Here is a 22,105-nt window from a genome sequence, read left to right as displayed (position 1 = left end):
CAGGGCAGGGGCAGAAGCTTTAATCCAAGCGCTTTGCAGCGCTTGGATTAAAGAGCTGTCAGAACGTTTATATACGTGGTAGCTGCACGGGGTATGTGCAGCTATCATGTATATATACAGATTGCAGTCGGGAAGGGGTTAAGCACAGTCATTGCTGATATTAGGCATATGCAAGTCTATGACTGACTAAGGCCTCTTTCACACGGGCGTTGCGGGAAAATGTGCGGGTGCGTTGTAGGAACATGCACAATTTTTCCGCACGAGTGCAAAACATTGTAATGCGTTTGGCACTCGCGTGAGAAAAATCGCTCATGTTTGGTACCCAAACCCGAACTTCTTCACAGAAGTTCAGGTTTGGGGTCGCATAGCATGAAGTGACCGCCTAGCACCCGCAATGAATTCTGACTTTCACTTCAATGGGTCTGGGCTAGGGCTGCAGCTATCGATTATTTTAGTATTCAAGTATTCTATCGATTAATCCAACAATTAAATTGAGTACTCTAAGGGTCCATTCACACGTCCGCAAAATGGGACCGCATCTGTTCCGCAATTTTGCAGAACCATTCATTTTCAATGGGGCCGGAATGTGCTGTCCGCATCCGTGGATCAGTGCTTCCGTTTCCGCAAAAAAAAAAAAAAAAAAAATAGAACATGTCCTATACTTGTCCGCAATTGCGGACAAGATTAGGCATTTTCTATTATAGTGTCAGCAATGTGCGGTCCGCAAATTGTGGAATGCACATTGCCAGTGTCTGTGTTTAGCGGATCCGCAATTTGCAGGTCCACAGAACACTTACGGACCAGTGAATGGATCCTAATAAGAAAAAAATTAAAATAAACTCATTAGCCCCCCCCATGCCCTCATCTTCCCCCAGTGCCATCAGCCCCTCCATGCCATCATATCCCCCAGTGCCATAAGCCCCTCCATGCCATCATATCCCCCACTCCCCCAGTGCCATCAGATCAGCCCCTCCATGCCATGTCCCGTCCCCCACTCCCCCAGCACCATCAGCCAATTCAAATCACGGGTGCCCCAGCAAACAATGATACATAACGATATTATGCCATCACCTACAGATGGGTGGGAGCCCGACCACTGGAACCAGCACAGACTAAAATGAATGGGATTGTGCTGCAATATCACATAAATGGCGATAGGGTATATACACGGCAGATTTGCTGCAGAAATCAGAAACTCTCTCCATACATCTGAATAGGGTCGTTTCTGCAGAATGTGCATAGTTCTCTGCAAGACCTATTAACCCCTTCAACCCCAGGCCAGTTTTCACCTTCCTGCCCAGGGCATTTTTTTACAAATCTGACATGTATCACTTTATGTGGTGATAACTTTAAAACGCTTTTAATTATCCAAGCCATTCTAAAAATGTTTTCTCGTCACATATTGTACTTCATGACCGTGGTAAAAATAAGTAAAAAATGTACCAAAAAAAATAAATAATAATTGCAAATATTTCAATTTCTCTACTTTTATAATAGATAGTAATACCTTCAAAAATAGTAATTACTTTACATTCCCCATATGTCTACTTCATGTTTGGAACATTTTTCAAAATGACATTTTATTTTTTGGGGATGTTAGAAGTATGGAAGCAAATCTTGAAATGTTTCAGAAAATTTCCAAAACCCACTTTTTAAGGGCCAGTTCAGGTCTGAAGTCTCTTTGTGAGGCTTACATAATAGAAACCAAGGTATACAAAACTGATTTTACAGACTTTATTAACCCTTTAGGTGCTCCACAAGAATTGATGGAAAATTAAGATGAAATTTAAAAGGGAACCTGTCATGTGGATATTTGATTATAATCTAACTAATTATATACAATCATTAACTACTAAAAAGTACCTTAGATGTATTCACTTACTGGTGTGACAGATGGTTACCTCATAATATATACACACAAAGATGCCGCATGCTAATGAGCCGATTTGAGTCCAGCGTGATGTCAGCGAGTCCAGCGTATATTTAATTCAGAGATATAGCCAATCCCCTGCCCACCTACTGCTGCTTCATATGGAAAATAACTGTCACTGAGCAGCAGGTGGGCGGGAAGAGTCAGGAGCTCATGAATATTCAGGACTCTATCAGCTGGAGCTTTTCAATACAAGAAGTTGGCAGAATGACTGGGTCAATTAAAGAAAGTGACCCAGCATTTTGCTAAGAGAATCAGTCACTTATTTATGTTGCCCTTAGTTAGGACACTATAAAACTGGTGACAGGTTCCCTTTAAGGCCCCTTTCACACGGGCGAGTATTCCGCGCGGGTGCAATATGTGAGGTGAACGCATTGCACCCGCACTGAATCCTGACCCATTCATTTCTATGGGGCTGTGCACACGAGCAGTGATTTTCACGCATCACTTGTGTGTAAATCGCAGCATGCTCCTCTTTGTGCGTATTTCACGTAACGCAGGCCCCATAGAAATGAATGGGGTTGCGTGAAAAATCGCAAGCATGCGCAAGCAAATGCGGATGTGGTGCGATTTTCACGCACGGTTGCTAGGTGACGATCGGGACCCGATCATTATTATTTTTCCTTATAACATGGTTATAAGCTCCAGTGCCCGCACGATCACAATGACGTACTATTTCGTCAAATTGCGGGAACTCAGTGGTTCCCATGACGTAACAGTACGTCAAAGGTCGGGAAGGGGTTAATAGCTCATGTTCTATTTTTTGTGCTGCAGACCCATTTAACTTGAATGCGTCCGTGATCAGTCTGCGGAATCCACACGGAAGGTGCCCGTTTACTGGGGACATCAATTTGGGGTCTCCAATGCACGGAACAGCGAGAACACGTTCATGTGCATAAGCCCTCAGAAGAATCATAAAGTTAATATAATTTTATAAATTTACACTATTTTGAGAAAAAAATAAAATAAAAAAAAATAAAAAAAAAACCTCCGTTTATGGTAACTATAATGGATCCCCTACCCATTTGATTTCCCCTCCCCCCCCAAATGAAAAACATCACATATAATTATTTAAAAAGGGGTTCAGGATAGGTCATTAATATCAGATGGGGGGGCACTGACACCAGGCAACTTTTGGCAGTAGCAACCAGAGCTAACACAGAGAATGGAGTTAGTAGCGCAGCTCAGTATACTTTGTAGTGGCCGTACTGGGTTACAGCAGCACAGCTACCATTCAAGTGAATGAAGGTTGAGCTACAGTAACATGGCACAGCCACTACATATTGGACGGAACTGTACTTCTGGTTCCATTGCACAAAGCTTATTGGTGAGGGTGCCAGATCCCCGGCCCCCACCGATCTGATACTGATGACCAAGCCCAAGGACAGGTGATCAATATCTATAACACAGAAAACCCCCTTTAAAAGGCAAATCCGCCAGCACTAGTGAGTAACGCATTACATGGGGTCAGAAGCAATCCTGTAAGACCCTACACCACTTCAGTGGCAGCCTGATGGAAAACCATTATCCTTAAACTAACCTTTTCCAAGCAGACTTCACAGAAGGAAGAGCCTTTGAGAAACATAGAAGGTGCAGGATTCAGATGGAGAGAACTTGTGCAAAAGTGTGACAACATTTCAGACTGTGCAAGACGTTCTTTTAAATGCAGTGCAGGCCCCTTAGTGAAGTCAGTGTAAGGGTAGTATCCAGGAGAAGTCCCAAAGGCAGGAAGCTGAAATTTGTGGAGGTCACCGTGAAACTGGTTTAAATGCACATTCGTACAGCAGGGAACCGAGTGAGGAGGGTGAAGGTGGCAGGGAGACAGACGGTTTTCCATACACACATTTGAGGCAGCCACTTTTTTGAAGGGGCTTTCAGGAGGCAAGGGCAGACCCGGGGCCACCTGACAGGTAATGGTGCCAGGGACATTTTTGTCCAGAATAGGTTTAGGCTGAATGAAACCACCCCCATTGAAACGGAGAGCAGATGTGCAAGAGGGGCCATTAGAACAAAGTGCACAACAGCTTACTTTGGGTCCGGTTTGAAGATGGATTGGCTTTATGGGGGGAGGTTGGATTTTGGAGAGTGGGAAGATAGTTGTGCGAGGTTGGAGTGGGGGTGGGGGAGGTGGTGGTATATCTTTCAGTGCCACAGTAGGCCTACTGCTCGCCATGTGGTCCTTCTGTAATGAAAAAAAATAGAAAAATAAATGAGATGGCTCAGATAGAGAAACCCATTACAGCCACACATCATACTTCCTGGAGGAGATTAATAATGCACAGCAATATTTTATCTAGATTACAAAATTGTATCAAATTGTTATATACTGTGCATGGATTATCAGAACTGCAAGAGATCCGGTGATATGTAGAGAGAGTCGGCTGCGGACTTACCTCCGCAAGTCATCTGCTGGAAAAACCTACTATCAACTGTTTCTTATAACCTTCGACCCTTGCAGTGTACTGCAAGGGCTAAACGGTCGCGGCCAGGATCGGTGAGCAGCGGTGATTCCATAGAAATGAATGGGATCGCTGCAGTAGCAAGAAATCCAGCTGTGTTGAATCACTGCTGCTCAGCGATCCCGGCTGCAACTGGTGTCGCCCTTACCAGCCGTTTATCCCGAAAATCTCACAAAAAAATTCCTTATACTTTCCACTGCAGAGAACACGCAGCATTTACGCCACATGTGGCCAAACCGCGAGGTTGCTTTTCCCAGTTCTTTGATAAGGTAGGCAATGTATAGTAGCAGTCCCTTCAAATGAACACTTATAAATTATCTGCCGGTGTTAAGATGCCTCGCCGAATCCCTGATAAACTAGCGAAATATGATTGTTTATGCGGTCACCAAAATCACTGTTTGCTGGAAGTAGATCATGCCGTATAAACACGTTCTGCTTCCGGCAAAAAACGATTCTGTACGAGGACGAGCGATGGAGTTACCCTGGGTTCACACCTGAGCGTTCGCGATGGAGCTCTCTGTATGCGCGATTGTACCGGCGTTTACAATCGCGCATACAGAGACAAGCGAACGCCCATTGTCGCGCGTTCCCGAAAGTCTATGTACGGGAACGCGCGACAAAACGCCCCAAAGAAGCTCAAGAACTTTTTTGAGCATTGGGCGTTTTACAGCGCGATCGTACGCGCTGTAAAACGCTCAGGTGAGAACCATTCCCATAGGGAATCATTGGTTTCTCCTTGTTGAGCGTTTTACAGCGCGTAGGAACGCGCTGTAAAATGCTCAGGTGTGAACCCAGGGTAAGGGATCGCTTCGCCCCATACTGTGGAGGAGATCGCTGCACGTAACTGTGGTCTCCTCTGACAAGCAGGCAATTGCCCAAAAATAATGCTTGCTTGCTGCCATACATTGGATATAAAAAGTCTACACACCCCTGTTAAAATGTCAGGTTTCGGTGCTGAAAAAAAAAAAAAAAAAAAAAATTGACAAAGATAAATCATTTCATAACTTTTTCCACCGTTAATGTGACCTATAAACTGTACAACTCAATTGAAAAATCAAACAAATCTTTTAGGTGGAGGGAAGAAAAAAAAATATAAAAATAAAATATGGTTGCATAAGTGTGCACACCCTCTTATAACTGGGGATGTAGCCATGTTCAGAATTAAGCAATCACATTCAAAATCATGTTAAATAGGAGTCAGCACACAGCTGCCATCATGTAAAGTGCCTCTGGTTAACCCCAAATAAAGTTCAGCTGCTCTAGTTGGTCTTTCCTGAAATTTTCTTTGTCGCATCCCACAGCAAAAGCCATGGCCCACAGAGACCTTCCAAAGCATCAGAGGGATCTCACTGTTAAAAAGATATCAGTCAGGAGAAGGGTACAAAAGAATTTCCAAGGCATTACATATACCATGGAACACAGTGAAGACAGTCATCATCAAGTGGAGAAAATATGGCACAACAGTGACATTACCAAGAACTGGACGTCCCTCCAACATTGATGAAAAGACGAGAAGAAAACTGGTCTGGGAGGCTACCAAGAGGCCTACAGCAACATTGAAGGAGCATCTGGCAAGTACTGTGTGGTACATGTGACAACAATCTCCCGTGTTCTTCATATGTCTGGGCTATGGGGTAGAGTGGCAAGACGAAAGCCTTTTCTTACGAAGAAAAACATCCAAGCCAGGCTACATTTTGCAAAAACACATCTGAAGTCTCCCAAAAGCATGTGGGAAAAGGTGTTATGGTCTAATGAAACCAAGGTTGAACTTTTTGGCCAATTCCAAAAAATATGTTTGGTGCAAAAACAACCATGCACATCGCCAAAAGAACACCATACCCACAGTGAAGCATGGTGGTGGCAGCATCATGCCAAGGGGCTGTTTTTCTTCAGCTGGAACTGGGGCCTTAGTTAAGCTAGAGGGAATTATAAACAGTTCCAAATACCAGTCAATATTGGCACAAAACCTTCAGGCTTCTGCTAGAAAGCTGAAAAAGAAGAGGGACTTCATCTTTCAGCATGACAACGACCCATAGCATACATCCAAATGGCTTCACCAGAAGAAGATTAACGTTTTGGAATGGCCCAGCCAGAGCCCAGACCTGAGTCCAATTGAAAATCTGTGGGGTGATCTGAAGAGGGCTGTGCACAAGAGATGGCCTCGCAATCTGACAGATTTGGAGTGTTTTTGCAAAGAAGAGTGGGCAAACCTTACCAAGTCAAAATGTGCCATGCTGATAGACTCATACCCAAAAAGACTGAGTGCTGTAATAAAATCAAAAGGTGCTTGAACAAAGTATTAGTTTAAGGGTGTGCACACTTATTCAACCATATTATTTTATTTTTATATTTTTTCTTCCTTCCACCTAAAAGATTTCAGTTTGTTTTTCAATTGAGTTGTTCAGTTTATAGGTCACATTAAAAGGTGGAAAAAGTTCTGAAATGATTTATCTTTGTCTCATCTTTTTAAAGCACAGAAACCTGACATTTTAAACAGGGGTGTGTAGACTTTATATCCACTGTAGATCTGCTAAATTGTTCAGTATAAAGGAGCCTCAAAAGGGGCTGTCTCACTTCAGCACATGACATTTATCATGTAGAGAAAGCTAATACAAGGCACTTACTAATGTATTGTGATTGTCCATATTGCCTCCTTTGCTGGCTGGATTCATTTTGCCTTGCTTGCCAAAAATAAATAAAAAATATGCACATTCCCACAGTCCTGGCCACCAGAGAGGCCATCATTTTTTCCTATAGTGTGCAAGCACGACCACCACCGATGAATTGCAGGGTGATAGTAACCCCTGGATATGAACAGTGTAGAATGTGATGAAAAAAATGAATCCAGCCAACAAAGGAGGCAATATGGACAATTATAATACATTAGTAAGTGTCTTGTAATAACTTTCTCTACATGATGAATGCCACTTGCTGAGGTGACATAGGAGGTGCCTGTCCCCACCAAGATGAATGGCGAGCTGTGAAACAGGGAAATACACATCTTCACTACAGGTGTCTGTAGGAGCCGAGCACAAGATCTTACCGGTGTCTCTCCAGCAGCAGGTAACGCCTGATCAACAGCCGAGAAGCAGTTTGAGAGTTTCCATAACCAGGGCTCTGCATCCTTCTCTTGCCTCTGAAGCCATCCAACAGACTTGCCACAAAGCCGGTTCACCTTCTCATTCCCTTCCATCATACAGCCACGTGCAGCATCCTACAGGGCCACCTTTCTTTCATTCTTCCTTCATTGGAAACAGAACATGGAGAAGGGCATTCAAATATTCCCTGCTGCTTATATAGCATCGACATGATCGTCACTCACATCAGTATCGGATTTCTCTCTCGCACCTACACACTAGGGCCAATTTCACATGATGCCAATAAGCCTGACAGTCTGCTTTTAGAGTGTGGGAGGAAATCTGCACAAACACGAGGCGAGCACAGAAAATCTGCGCAGGTTACTCTTGGTTGGGCTGAAACCCAGGGCCCCAATCCTGCAAGGCAACAAGACCAACTGGGCTGCCCCGTCTATTATATTCAGGTCCCTATTCACTGCACTGACCACGTTTACTGTGGCAGTCAGTCTTATTTTTTTACAGACCCATTCTTTCCAAAGGGGGCGCAAAAGATGAGGACAGCAAGCAGTGTTTCACAGCCCCACAAAACAAATAGAACAATCTGTAACAAAGCTAGAACCGGCCCTGTACAGAACACGGACCCAGAGATCTCCACACTCCCTTATCAATTATCTTTGGCCTGGCAGCTCAGGGGGTATGTCCTTTCTGCTGTAGCTCTTCCCTTGTAACGGTCACAGCTTCTAACAGAAGATATGACCAGTGACAGTTGAATATTTAAACTGAGCACGTGCGACCACCTCAATGGGTTTGAAAAGAACCAACTGCAGGTGGCGCTATACAGGCACATTAAAAGGGGTATTCTGGTAGGTACAAGTTATCCCCAATCCACAGGATAAGGGAAAGCGCTTGTTCATGGGGTGACTGGATCTTTTGTGCAACGCAAAAGATCATCGTTACCCGGTGGCAGATGGCGCTATGTAAACGAGACAGCATGGGGGAGAGCACTGGCATGGCAATCGCTCCTCCCCATACTCTGGAGGAGATCGTCCCGTGTAAAGGGACCATAAGAGTTCCCCTAAGATTAAACTTATTCCCTGAAGATTGAGGATCCTGTGTGAACATGGTGCATGTGTGATAAATCTGCAGCATGTTACACAACCTGCGCAGTGGGGGAGATCTCCGCAAACGTGCAGCGCGTGAATTTATGTCGGCGAGTTCACCAAGCGCAATGTAAAGGGAGAACCTGCAGCACAACCAGTGAAACTCAGGGATGATGGATGGATGGATGCACTGCCCATTTTCCACACCAAATTACGTCCGGTGTGGATGTACCCTAAACATGCTTATGGAGGCCGGGAGAAGGTGGCCCTGAGAGGAGGCAAGACCTGCTCAGAGGAGTCACCTCACTGCACAAGGAGCAGGGAAAAGCAAAACTGATAGTTAAACCAGTCTGATCAGAAATGAAACCAGAACCCAACTAATGACCTGACGTCATTGAGGGATTGGCCTCTACAAATAAGACACTCGGTACGTGTTTTAACTGGTCTTCCAGTCATCCCTATGTAATACCAGATTTCCCCAATGACTTCAAGGGGGTTATCTAAGTTCTCCAACAGCATCGCGGTGACGTTAGGGAGGCTCGTCCCCACTTGCCAATGCCCCCCCTCCACTGCAATGCGGGGACTGGGAGCGGGGTAAGTAGATTACCTGTGAGGGGCTGGCACATGGGGGGCTGTTGGAGAACTTGGATAACCTCTGGCATAGGAGAACGGCAATAAAGACAAAAAACAAAATGCAAAGCATGAACAGGGCATCTACCAGATACACTAAGTAGTGGGTGATACTATACCAGTAAACCCCCTACCAACCCTACAGGGCAGAGATGAGCAGGCACTGTATGGCACTTGACTGGTCAGGAGGCATAACATGGATTGGTCCTATGCCTGAGGCATTACTGAGGGGCTGGACAGCATGGCCTAAAATGAAAATCTCAGTCTAAGGGCTCATGTACACGACCATATGTATTGTGCGGTCCGCAAAAAAAAGACGGATGACGTCCGTGTGCGTTCCGGAATAGAACAGTCCTATCCTTGTCCGCAATGTGGACAATAATAAGACATGTTCTATTTATTTTATTTTTTTGCAGAACAGACCTACGGACACTGAATGCACACAGAGTACACAGTTTTTTTGCGGACCCGCTGAAATGAAAGGTTCTGCAACAACAACAAAAAAACAGAACGGACAAACCCTGAGCCTTAGGGCTCATGCACATGTGTTCAGTGAAACTCGCACCATTTCACAAGCAGGTTCAGTCAGTTTTGCCTGCGATTGCATTCAGTGTTTGTTTTTTCTGTGCAGGTGCAATGATGCGTTTTTCGCGCACATGGGGAAAAAAACCCCCAAAAAACTGAAGGCTTACAAACAACATCTCCCAGCAACCATCAGAGAAAAAATGTATTGCGTCCGGACTGCATCCAGATTTCCATCCGGATGCAATGCGTTTTTTTACAAGCCCCATTCTTTTTTTATGGGGCCAGGGCTGCATGAAACACAGAATATAGAACATGCTGCGATTCTCACACAACACAAAAGTGACACGTGAAAGACATCCCTCATGTGCACAGACCCAAAGAAATTAATTGGTCAGGATTCAGTGCGGGTGCAATGTGTTCACTTCACGCATCGCACCCGCGCGGGAAAACTCTCACGTGACAGGGGCCTCAGACCCTGGGATTAGCAGCAGTTATGGCAGTCACATCTGTGCAGACAAGCCAGCTCCACACAGGTAGGTCCGAGCACCTGGTCTATACGGAATATAATTGGCCCAGTTTTCTAACATACCACAATATCATTGTGTCACAAAACATCTTTGCGCAAAAATACTTGTAACCGATTTCTCGCCAACCTCACTACTTTCAAAAGTGAGTAGAAGATAGATTGTGGTTAGGCTACTTTCACATTAGCGTTTTTCTTTTCCGGCGCTGAGTTCCGTCACAGGGGCTCTATACCGGAAAAGAACTGATCAGTTTTATCCCCATGTATTCTGAATGGAGAGTAATCCGTTCAGTTTGCATCAGGATGTCTTCAGTTCAGTCATTTTGACTGATCAGGCAAAAGAGAAAACCGTAGCATGCTAAGGTTTTATCTCTGGCGAAAAAAAACTGAAGACATGCCTGAATGCCGGATTTTTTCATAGGAATGTATTAGTGCCGGATCCGGCATTCAAAATACCGGAATGCCGGATCCGTCCTTCCGGTCTGCGCATGCGCAGACCTTTAAAAATGAGGGGGAAAAAAACAGATCTGTTTTGCCTGATGACACCGGAAAGACGGATCCGGTATTGCAATGCATTTTTCTGACTGATCAGGCATTTTTTAGACTGATCAGGATCCTGATCAGTCTGAGGCTACTTTCACACTAGCGTTCGGGTTTCCGCTCGTGAGCTCCGTTTGAAGGAGCTCACGAGCGGACCCGAACGCAGCCGTCCAGCCCTGATGCAGTCTGAATGGAGGCGGATCCGCTCAGACTGCATCAGTCTGGCGGCGTTCAGCCTCCGCTCCGCTCGCCTCCGCACGGACAGGCGGACAGCTGAACGCTGCTTGCAGCGTTCGGGTGTCCGCCTGGCCGTGCGGAGGCGTGCGGATCCGTCCAGACTTTCAATGTAAGTCAATGGGGACGGATCCGTTTGAAGATGCCACAATGTGGCTCAATCTTCAAGCGGATCCGTCCCCCATTGACTTTACATTGAAAAGTCTGGACGGATCCGTACTAGGCTATTTTCACACTTAGCTGTTCTATGCTAAAAATAATGCAGACGGATCCGTTCTGAACGGAGCCTCCGTCTGCATTATTATGAGCGGATCCGTTCAGAACGGATCCGCCCGAACGCTAGTGTGAAAGTAGCCTGAAAAGTGCCTGATCAGTCAGAAAAAATTACATCCGTTTGCATACAGTTTGACTGATCAGGCAGTCAGTTCAGGCAACGGAACTGCCTGCCGGAATCAAGCAACGCAAGTGTGAAAGACAAAGTACCCTTAGTCATGGTAATTAGGTATACACCAGATTTATTAACCGTAACAGCTCTTAATTCCATCACCTAAATCTAGATGACTTTACAGGGGTTGTCTGGTCCCCGTTCTGGACCCCACAGAACTAGCAGTGACAAGTAACTTCCTGGACCTGTGGGGAAGTGGCAAAAGCATGGGAATGGAGGGAACGGACAGGGGTAACTTTTTTTCTTTTAAATACGACAGGTGAGGGCCATTAAAGGCGTTATCCGGTCATCCATATCAGATCAGAGGGGGTCCAACACCTGGGACCCCAGCCGATCAGCTGTCAGAAGGCCATGTGACATCATACATTGGTCACACGGCCTAGTGCGAAAAAAAAACGCTCATGTGCACAGACCCATTGAAATGAATGGGTCAGGATTCAGCGCGGGTGCTATGTGTTCACGTCACGCATTGCACCCACATGGAAAACTCGCTCGTGTGAAAGGGGCCTAAAGGGGTTGTCCAGGATATTTGATTTAAATTCCACCTCCCCCAGTGGAACATTGATAATACTGACCGGTAGGGATGAACAAACTTCTGTTAACTTTGACGTACAAGGTTCGGGTTAGCTAAGAATTCCATTACAGATTCCGCTATCAGTGACCATCCGTGGCAGCGGAATCCATAACGGAATTCCTAGATAACCTAAACACCGAACTTGATCCTATACACAGACAGGGTCACGTGCCCTATTGCAGTCGACGAAAGTCCCCAAGTGGCATGTCACTGCAGGGTCACGTGCCGTTCGGGGGCAGCTGTCATTGGCACTTGTGACTGTGTCCGCGCGGACGTAGATAGGGGGTGACCGAGCTACAGGGAACACGTCAGGATGCCTTCACACGCGGCAAAATCTTCTGCAACTAAAAAAAAGTCAGTCCCATTCACCTAAATAGGCTTATTCTGGCAGCACACGGACCTCCGCAAGACCCATCCAGGTGAATATGAAAAATTTCCAGAACAAAATCTGCCCGTCAGCACTGGGAGGGGGGTAGGAAATTTAAGTTAAAAGGGTCATCCAAGTAAAAAAGGGGCTAGATACCTACTAAAATGAAATAAAAAAACACTACACAGCAGTTACCGTCCTGAAGTCCCTCGGGCACAGAGCTAACACTCCAACACCCCTCCCTGGAGGACGGAGCAGGGATGTAAACAGAGGGGCAAGTGGAACTTATTGTATTATTCCAATAGTGTCCCTTCTGGAGAGACAAGGTCACAGGACCCGGCTGGGCAGTGAAGGGTCAATGGGCTGGGAAGATACCCTGGTACTACAACCCCCAACAGGTGCTGGGGCATTAGACAGAATTAGAGGGGAGTGTCATGCCGGCTCCGCGCTGCCACCATTAGAACACCGTCCTCCCAGCGCTGACTCCCCGGTAGACAGGTAAACACTCACCTGGCCCCCTGTTCTCTCTCGCGGCCCCCACTCACATCCTTCTCCTTTGTGTCTTCTCCTCCTCACACTTCCGCTCTCACTGCTTTCTTCATTTACGCAGAACGCCCCAGTGACGTCACGCCCCGCCCCCTGCACCGCGGCTCGCCAGCCGATATTTGGAAATAAGAAGGGGGTGTGTCAGAGCGCGTTTGTTTGTTTCGATACGCGGAGCCTTTTTTCTATTTTATCAATAAACTTTATTGCGCTTTACAAAGGATTTACAATAACAGGGATAAGGAACGTATACGCTATACCACGTACCTATACCACAGTTCTAGCCACTGCCGCTTCTAGTCGTGTGTTAGAACGTAGTTCCGCTCCGTTAGAACAAAAGGTAACGCGCACGCTCCTCCAGACACTGAAATTGTACCACAGCGACAGCTAAAAAGAGTACCCGCGTACACACTGCCGTCACAGGATGGTGGCTTTATTATAAACCTTTCGTTGCTTCCATTTTCACACAGGGCAGACGAATTTGTGAGCGTTAGCTCTGTTAATGTTATGAATAAAGTTTTTACAAAAACCAAAGATGGATTTTTTTTTTAACCGCAGTTCCTCCCATAGTTGGCGGCTGATTGGTCCGAAAGGGTCACGTGGGAGGGCTGCGTTAACCAATGGTAGTGCGGTGAAGTTTGAGTTTGAGAGAGTGGTGTGAGCGGCGGCTGGGTTGTTGTGTGTGAGGCTGTGAGCTCGGCGACGTGACAGGTAAGGGCCGGCGCCGCTTCTCTCCGGCCAGCACCGGTGTCTGACATGGCTGGAGAACTACTACCGCTGCGACAGTCAGGGTATGCTGAGAGTAGTAGTCGCAGAGCACTGCGCGTGACAGGTTTCCTTACTGTGTCCTAATGCTGCGGTCACTAATAGTGTATTGTACATGTATTGTACATCAGCGGGGTGACCTGGAGCCCCTGTCTGTCATGTGCTGCTGTCCTGTGACTGCCAGGGCCCGGATGTGCCCCCACTATAGCTACACCTGTCCTGTATCCATGGGATGTCAAGAATCTCAAACATTAGGCCTCTGACATGTTCGAGATGTCATCACTGACGGGGTGGTCAGTGGTTCATTCCTGAAGCATCCGTGTTTGGTTAGCGCGCGTCCGCATGTCCGTTTTGCGGACAAGGACAGGCATTGTTACAATAGATCCGGGGAAGGGGGGGGGGGGGTATGCAATACGGTTGTCACACGGATGTCATCCGTTTTTTATTTTCTTTTTGCAGATTGTGTTTTGCGGACCGCAAAATACTTGCGGTTGTGTGCCTGAACCCTAATGGTCTGTGAAAATCACTGACAGGACACGGGTGCCATTGTGTTGTATCTGTCTTTTTCACAGGCCCATAGACTATAATGTGCGTGAGGGATCTAATAAATAAAAAAGGGGCGTGCTTCTGAGGTGCCACCACTGCCACCACAGACCCACCGTCCATGGAAAACCACTGATGTATGAAGATGCACATTAAAAAGCTTTTCCAGGACTCTAGGGCTACTTTCACACTTGCGGCAGAGTGATCCAGCAAAACGTATGTCAACTGATGGCAATTGTAAGACTGACCAGGATCCTGATCAGTCCGAAAAATGCATTGAAATGCCGGGTCTGTCTTTCCAGTGTCATCCGGAAAAATGGATACAACATTTATTTCTTTTTTCACCTTTTTTTCAGTTTGCTCATTAGGACGGATCCGTCATTCCGGTATTTTGAATGCCAAATCCGGCACTAATACATTCCTATTGATAAAAATGCTGGATCTGGCATTCAGGCATGTGTTCCGTTTTTTGGGCCGGAGATGAAACCGTAGCATGCTGCGGTATTATCTCCGTCCTGATCAGTAAAAAAGACTGAACTGAAGACATCCTGATGCATCCTGAACGGATTGCTCCTCATTCAGAATGCATGGGTATAAAACTGATCAGTTCTTTTCCGGTATAGAGCCCCTGTGACGCAACTCAGTGCCGGAAAAGAATAACGCAAGTGTGAAAGTACCCTTATCTGATAACTTGTGATGAGCGAAGTTATTCACATAGTCGTGCGTGACTTTGTTGCATAACTTTGGTAGTTGATTTTTAAAATAGAAAACTACTTTAAATCGAACTTGGTAGAGTTCTAAAAATCAATAACTAGTGTTGCACGAACTTGTGGTTTCAAGTTCGGCGTACAAGGTTCGGATTATCTAAGAATTCCGTTATGGATTCCGCTACCACGGACCATAACTTATGATTCGTGGTGGCGGAATCCATAACGGAATTCTTAGATAACCTGAACCTTGTACGCCGAACTTAAAAACACAAAGTTCGCTCAACACTATCAATAACCGAAGTTATTTAACAAAATCATGCTCAAGTTCGTTAATAACTTTCTTTGACTCATCGGAGCCCATACATTCTAATACTGTACGGAGACGGATCTCCGTACAGTATTAATCCGAAGCTCTGAACAAAGCGACTTTGGACGTATCGCACTTCTATGGGGCTGAGCTGCGATGGCCGATAAACATGACGTTACTCGGCCCAGGAGAAGCAGAGGCTGTGGCGCTTACAGGAGCACTGGTGCCTTCTCAAACAGCTGATCGGCGGGGGTCCTGGGTGTCAGATCTCCACCGATCAGATTCTGTTGACCTATATAGATTATAGATCATTAGCAAAAAAAAATAAAAAATCTCAGATAACCCCGTAAACGAACTTCTTTCTTTTAAATCCCAATTCTTCCAGGTTTTGCAGTGCCCTCGTGTAACACACTCATGGAATGGATGATTTAGAGAGAGAGACCTTCATGTCTGTGGAAGAAGAAAAAGAATATTGGAAAGATCTGGCAGCAAAACACAAGAAATGGTAAGTACCTGCCACAGTATGAAGGGACTGGGGTCCTACCACTAGTTTGATCTTGATGGGCGAGTACCTTTTTGTTTTAGTTCACAGGACGTCCAGGAAGAACTTAATGAATTTCAGGAGGCAAGCCGTGAATATGAGGCCGAGCTGGAAGCACAACTTCATCAGACTGAGAGCAGGAACAGAGACCTCCTGACCCAAAATAACAAGCTACGCATGGAACTTGAATCTGTCAGGGTAAGAAAAGAGCAGTGCGTGCGATGGTGGGGTATAAAATCTGTTGAAAAGATATCAATGTGCAGGTCTGGGCTGCAAACTGGTTGCTTGAAGTCAGGGGGGCAGTGATCTTGACACTCAAAGTCAAGCTAGCTGCGCCCCCATCCTGCCTCTCTCCTCCTGATTTGACAGCTTATTGCTTTTCGTCTTCAGACGTGATGTGCCTGAGATCCTGTGCATGCGCAGTTCTCTTTCATTTTCAGCATCCGGATGGTGATCTGATGATTTTCAGTGTACTTGTCTTCAGAGGCTCACTCCCAGGAGTCGGCACCTGAGCAGTGGGCCACTGAAGCCAGATACACTGAGGCTCTGCTCACCACGTGTGTGTGTGCGGGATCTCGGGTGCATCGCATGTGAAGGAGTAAAGCACTGCGCCATCAATCAGGACAGAGGCCGGCCTTACATTGCTGCCATTATGGACCTTCTCCACTTGGCTGAGACAAATGTAGCATCATTCTATCACTAACAGTCCCAAAGCCAAGCATTCAGCAGAATATTTATCATGCAGTTTTGTAGATCTTATTTTTTCCACCCTCATTCGCTGCAATATCCATTTCTGATAGCATTTAGAATTGGGCTCTTAAAAATGTCACATTTGGCTCCAAAATAGGTTTAAGGCTATGGACATCTTTGCACTGAATTTATTTATTGTTTTGTTCATTTGCATCCTAATTGCCGTATTGGGCAATTTTCTAAATACTCCTTATTAGAAAAGTCCTACACTTTTGCTTCTACAGAGTGTATGTAAGCAGGATCAGACTGGGGTTCCTTGGGCCCACCAGATGATTTTTCTCGGGCCCAACCCCCATGTCATCAAAAAAGTCTAAAAGATTTTGTTTTAAAGAAATAGACCCTGTTGAAAATCTATTGTCTCTAAAGGCAGCTCCAAATGTGTTTTTCTTCTGGACTTTTGGGTCAGAGCCTGGGCCCACTGGACTATCCTCTGGTACTCTGATGGGCCTGTCCGGCACTGTGTGCAAGTCCCCCATCTAGCCGCTGGTAATACTGCTGAATCTAACAGAAGACTTCAGAGCACTGCTCCCGTGTCTGTCTGATCTCCCCCCTCTGTCACGGTGGGGAGTGGGGGAAAAACCCCCACCGTACAATGGGGAGCAGACGGAACAGCAACTAGGCCAGAGGCTGGGAAAAGGGAGCAGGTCACCTCCTATTGCTTCCCTAATCCTCGCCCTAACTCCTCACCGCATGAGCAGAGCTGGATGGTAGGACGGCTCATACCTAGGACCGTGAGTCGCCCTGATAATCCCTCAAATAAAGAAAGTGCAGAGACTACCTTTTCATCCCAGAAACAGATGAACAGGAGTCTCCACTGGCCTAGTTGCAAGGAAAAAGTGGAGACCGTATACAGTAACTGGATCGGCAGGTAAGCACACCATACAATTGCCGCAACAACACCGACTGGAACCCGAGCATGAGTACTGGTGCCCACACACCATACAGGACACAGTAGGAACAAGCACACCCAGGTATCCAGCACACCAGTTACTGCCTGGACCCCCATGCAAACAGGACACATGGCGGCCCCAGGTAGCGCTGCATACAGACTTGTAGTTTCCCCTCCGGGGAACCCTGACACCCCCTTCCGGAGGCACAACACAGGGAAAATGTCTAGCAACATGCTGGACTACAGACACCAATAGGCCGGACATGTAACAACACTAGACAAGACAACCACCCATACATAAACATCACCAAACATTTGCAAGGGTAGTGAAGGGAAGGAAAACAACGGGATGACATCAGGAAGACATCGATGTCCCACTAGGTGGCCCTCAAGGACAGGGCAGATAACACACCCAGGACAGGAGTTCCAGCACAAACGGGAGCTGGAGTACAACAAACTCCAGCCTGGAAGTGGCCACAGCCAGCCAAGTAGTTAACCCTTCCAGCACCAGACATGAAGGAACCATGATATGGGGACCAAAGCCCATACATGCTGCGAAAACAACGCGTTGCCCCTGGCAACCAGCATGTACGGCTAATGTGTCACGGCGCACAACAAAGACCGTGACACCCTCCTCTTAATGTTAGAGATAGCAGCAGCAGCAGCAGCAGCAGCAGGTTGTATATGGCAGATATGTATGGAGCAGGGACAAAGATCCAAGGAGGCATCTCGCACAGGCTGTAGACAGGAGGAAACCCACAGACAATGCAGCTTGCAGGGGAAGTCAACACAATCCTGGCCGCACAGATCCAGCATCTATTACTGAAAGGGAAGCAAATACATGAGGAGTCTGAAACTAGAAACAAACTACTGAGTATCAGGATGGGGGGGGGGGCTGAAAATGAGTGAAGATTGTAGCCTGAAACTTAGTGCAACTTTTTTTTTGAATGATCAAAGTAAACACTAATGTATGTAAAACAAATCATGTATTTCCATGTTAAAAGTCTGACCGTTTGATCTCATGCATATGTTCCTCTTCTGTGCACAATAATGAAAGCCCCCAGCGAGGGGACAGCAGTTTTATTCTTTTTTTAAACTTTGAATATGCATGCATCAGCATGTTAACGGTATACCCAAAATGGTAGGATTTATTTTCATTTTTAAATTTTGCAAGGTTTGTTCTCTTGTTAAAGGGGTTGTCCGGTTTCCTATATTGATGATCCGCAGGATAGGTCATCAATATCAGATCAGTGGGGGTCCAGCACCCCCACCAATCAGCTGTTTGAAGAGAACGCAGTGCTCGTACGATTGCTTTGGCTTCTTCACTGCCGTCGACATTGCAGCGGTAACCAGCGTAATTACAGCCCCTCCAGCCTATTTACTTGACTGGGGTAGAGGGTAACTACAGCTGCTCATTTCGATTCAAGTGAATGGGACGGAAGAGCTGTAATCGCACTGCTGCAATACTGACGGCGAGCAGGTACACAGTGAAGAGAATGAAGCGCTCATATAAGCACTTCATCAGCGGGGGTGCCGGGAACTGGACCCCTGCCACCCTGATATTGATGACCTATCCTGAGGATAGGCCATCAATATCGGAAACTAGACAACCCCTTTAAGGGCCTATTAGACTGCCTGATGTTCTGGGAAGGGCTCACTTGTGCTGACCTATTATACAGGCCAATGCTAAGTGAATGGGGTAGAGACTATCACTACCGCAGGCATTCCTCCCTCGTTCAGTTGTATTGCTTATCTGCAGTACATCCCTGATTACGCAGAGGGATGTCCTAACCAATAATCGTGCATTGTACTTCCTGATAAAGAAATGCGGCACAATTATGCGTTCCTGTGAACGCTCTCTTTCCGATAGCCTGAAATTCGCAAGGCCCTTATCTTACAATAAGCCATTGTCCATGATGACTGTACACAAGGCTTCACGAATGTCCTTACAGAAGGTTATTGTGTGGCAGTGATTTCATCCGCGATGGCACAGGCTGGCACAGTGTAGCTAGGCTCACCACTGCTTGCTTTAATCCTCGCTGACGTTAAATCCATGAGCCAGTTAAGAGTTCTTGTATAAAGCCTCAACATTAAAGGGGTTATCCAGGAAAAGATATTTATGACTTATCCTCAGGATAGATCATCTGTATCGGATCTGTGGGGTTTGCGACACCCAGGACCCCCGCCTATCAGCTGTTAGAAGAAGGTTTTAGCGCCACGGCCTCTTCCTAGACCAGTGACATCACTGTACATCGGTCACATGGCCTAGCTGCAGCTCAGCCTCAGGTCAATGGGGCTGAACTGCAATATAAAGCACTGCCACTAAGCAATGTATGGCACTGTCCTTGGAAAGCTCGGGTAAGCATAGCGGCTCCCTGAAACAGCTGATCGGTGGGGGGTCTTGGACCCCCGTTGATGTGATAATTATGGCCTATCCTGAGAATAGGTCATCATTATCATTTTCCGGATAACCCCTTTAATTAACCTGGTCTACCCTGATGAGCCTGTCACTATCAAAAGGGCTAATTACACCTTGTATTGTTTTGTGTTACAGGCACTGAAAGTAGAGGTATCAAATAGATATCTCCCAGTGTGGCACTAGCAGGATGGTTCTCTTTCCCTGGGACTTGGGCTGAAATGATTATTCAAATGAATCAAGTAACTCGACACAACAAAATCCTCAATGCAATTTTTTTTCTAAAGGAAAACCTTATTTTAATTAGTTTTTTCTTATTAAAGTACTCTATTGATTGTTGGATTAATCGCTAGAATACTTGATTACTAAAATAATCGATAGCTTCAGCCCTACCTGGGAGATACCTCTTTGTATATTATTTTCCCATGGAGCATTGCAACTAAAGGTGGATTTAAATAAACCAATAATCATCCAGATTATCGGGAACGACCCTTCCTGCGAACACTCGTTCCCGATAATCTGGCCATCTAAATGTGCCGCCGATCACCCGATGAACGAGCAAAACACTCATTTATCGGGTGGTTCTGTTGTGCGTGCAGACACCACCAATCATCGTTCCTGGGCAGCAGATCGTGTGGTCTAAACGGCAATTTGCTGCCCAGGAACAAAGATTCTGTATGAGGACGAGGAATCACTATAGCGACTGCTCGTCCTCATACTGTGAAGGAGATGGCTGCATGTAAATGCACCAGTCTCCTCCACTTATCGAGCAGCCGACTGTCGAGAAGGAATTCTTTCTTCCTGACAATTGGCCACTCCATCGGCCCCTCTAAACCCGCCTCAAATGTCTATATACAGCTGGTCTCCGATGGCTCTGATGGGCGGGCTATAGCACTGCCCTAGCCGTTTTACAGACTAGGGTAGCGCTAAAGCCCACCCATCAGTGGCAGTGACTGGTACGTTACCAGATCTCCTAAAAATGCAGCTGAATCGCGCAGGGCAAAGGAGCGCATCAGAGCATCTTAGTGGGGCTGCCTGGGTGAAAATGTGGGCATGTCCGGGTTCAGCTCTTAACCTGGACAACCCCTTTAAGTCAGACCTTGACGTCATAGGGAGCCACTTTCAAAAGGTGGCACTAGCGAGATGGTTCTCATTCCCTGGGATGCGGACCCATTCATTTCAATGGGACCTGAAAAAATGCAGACAGTATATCGTGTGCTGTCTGCATGTCCGTCCTGCAATAAAATAGAATACGTCCTATTCTTGTGTCATTTGTGGACAAGAACAGGCATTTTAACAATGGAGCCTGCGGAAATTGCAGGATGCGTACGGCTGGGATCACAAAATACATACGGTCATATGCATGAGGCCTAAAACAGCTTTCAGCTCAACAGACATCTCCATAAACATGGCCAGGCATGCATGTTTTTTTCAGTGAGGAGAGCAGAATAACCTGTCGCCAGATACCTCTCTTACCTCACACAGGAACAGAGGATTGGGCATGTTGGAATCTAACATGCCCAATACTTCTTTCCCCTGATATCTATCCACGGGAAGAGACCCCACCAAACATATTGCCAAAATCGACAGGTCCACCTGACATTTATCTTCAAAGTTGTGGTCTCCTCTAGCTTTGAGAGACGCTCAAATGCTCCACTTCTGTCAGCAGGCTAAAGTCTTGGAAAGCATCTCTGTTTCACTGTCAGGGACATTGACTGTGGCGGACCTCCAGATTGAAATCACATCCTGAGATGGTCGAGCATTTCATCATCCATCCTGTCTATTTTGCTACCTTGGTCAGGTTCCTTAGGAGGACATTGTCTACCCTATAAATTAGTGAAAGGATAGCTGCCATAGCTGTGTGTCAGGATGATGTAAGAACACCCCTTATTGACAAGGGGAGTGAGAATGCCCAGTTGTCAAGTCATATGTTTCCAGAAGTGATAACAGAGGAACGATTTTGTTATTTTATGGGGACTACAAATATTTGCTAAAACAAACCTCAGAAAAGATCACCTTAAGGCCTCTTTCACACTGGCGTGTGCGCCCCGTTGCCATATTGCGGACCGCATTTGCGGATCCGCAATACACGGGTGCCGTTCCGTGGGCATTCCGCATCACGGATGCGGACCCATTCACTTGAATGGGTCCGGAGATGCGGAATGAAACCCTACATGGGGTTTCGTCCCGTACTTCCGTTCCGCAAAAAGATAGAACATGTCCTATCTTTTTGCGGA

The 22,105-nt window shown here is 46.3% G+C and overlaps 2 protein-coding genes across 3 annotated transcripts in view; one reads left to right on the top strand and one right to left on the bottom strand.

Annotated features, from left to right (window-relative positions):
- Positions 1-3,419: 3,419 nt before the first annotated feature.
- Positions 3,420-13,366, bottom strand: LOC122945447 (meiosis regulator and mRNA stability factor 1-like). The gene is made up of 3 exons (XM_044304516.1): positions 13,215-13,366; positions 7,433-7,631; positions 3,420-4,112 (listed from the first exon to the last, which is right to left on the bottom strand). Exons 2-3 carry the CDS (start codon positions 7,583-7,585, stop codon positions 3,420-3,422), a joined length of 846 nt encoding a protein of 281 aa, XP_044160451.1. The 5' UTR covers positions 7,586-7,631; positions 13,215-13,366.
- Positions 12,340-22,105, top strand: part of NDE1 (nudE neurodevelopment protein 1) — a 25,065-nt gene continuing 15,299 nt past the window's right edge. The window contains exons 1-3 of one of the 2 annotated variants that reach the window (XM_044302994.1): positions 12,340-12,456; positions 15,658-15,777; positions 15,858-16,011. In XM_044302994.1, coding sequence (XP_044158929.1) covers positions 15,692-15,777; positions 15,858-16,011 — 240 coding nt within the window. In that variant the 5' untranslated portion in view covers positions 12,340-12,456; positions 15,658-15,691. Of the gene's footprint in view, positions 12,457-13,576; positions 13,659-15,657; positions 15,778-15,857; positions 16,012-22,105 lie in introns of those variants that run through there. The other variant, XM_044302992.1, reaches the window with a different exon arrangement.

The sequence above is a fragment of the Bufo gargarizans genome, chromosome 8 (assembly GCF_014858855.1).
Source record: "Bufo gargarizans isolate SCDJY-AF-19 chromosome 8, ASM1485885v1, whole genome shotgun sequence".
NCBI lineage: Eukaryota > Metazoa > Chordata > Amphibia > Anura > Bufonidae > Bufo > Bufo gargarizans.
The sequence above is the reverse complement of the archived record's forward strand: the minus strand, read 5'-3'. Positions and strand labels throughout refer to the sequence as shown.

Excerpts from the sequence above, each read along its gene's own strand:
- LOC122945447 (XM_044304516.1), bottom strand. The coding sequence starts at position 7,585 with ATGATGGAAGGGAATGAGAAGGTGAACCGGCTTTGTGGCAAGTCTGTT. Across the intron at positions 4,113-7,432 it reads CTGCTGCTGGAGAGACACCG|AAGGACCACATGGCGAGCAG; the intron begins GTAAGATCTTGT and ends TTTTCATTACAG.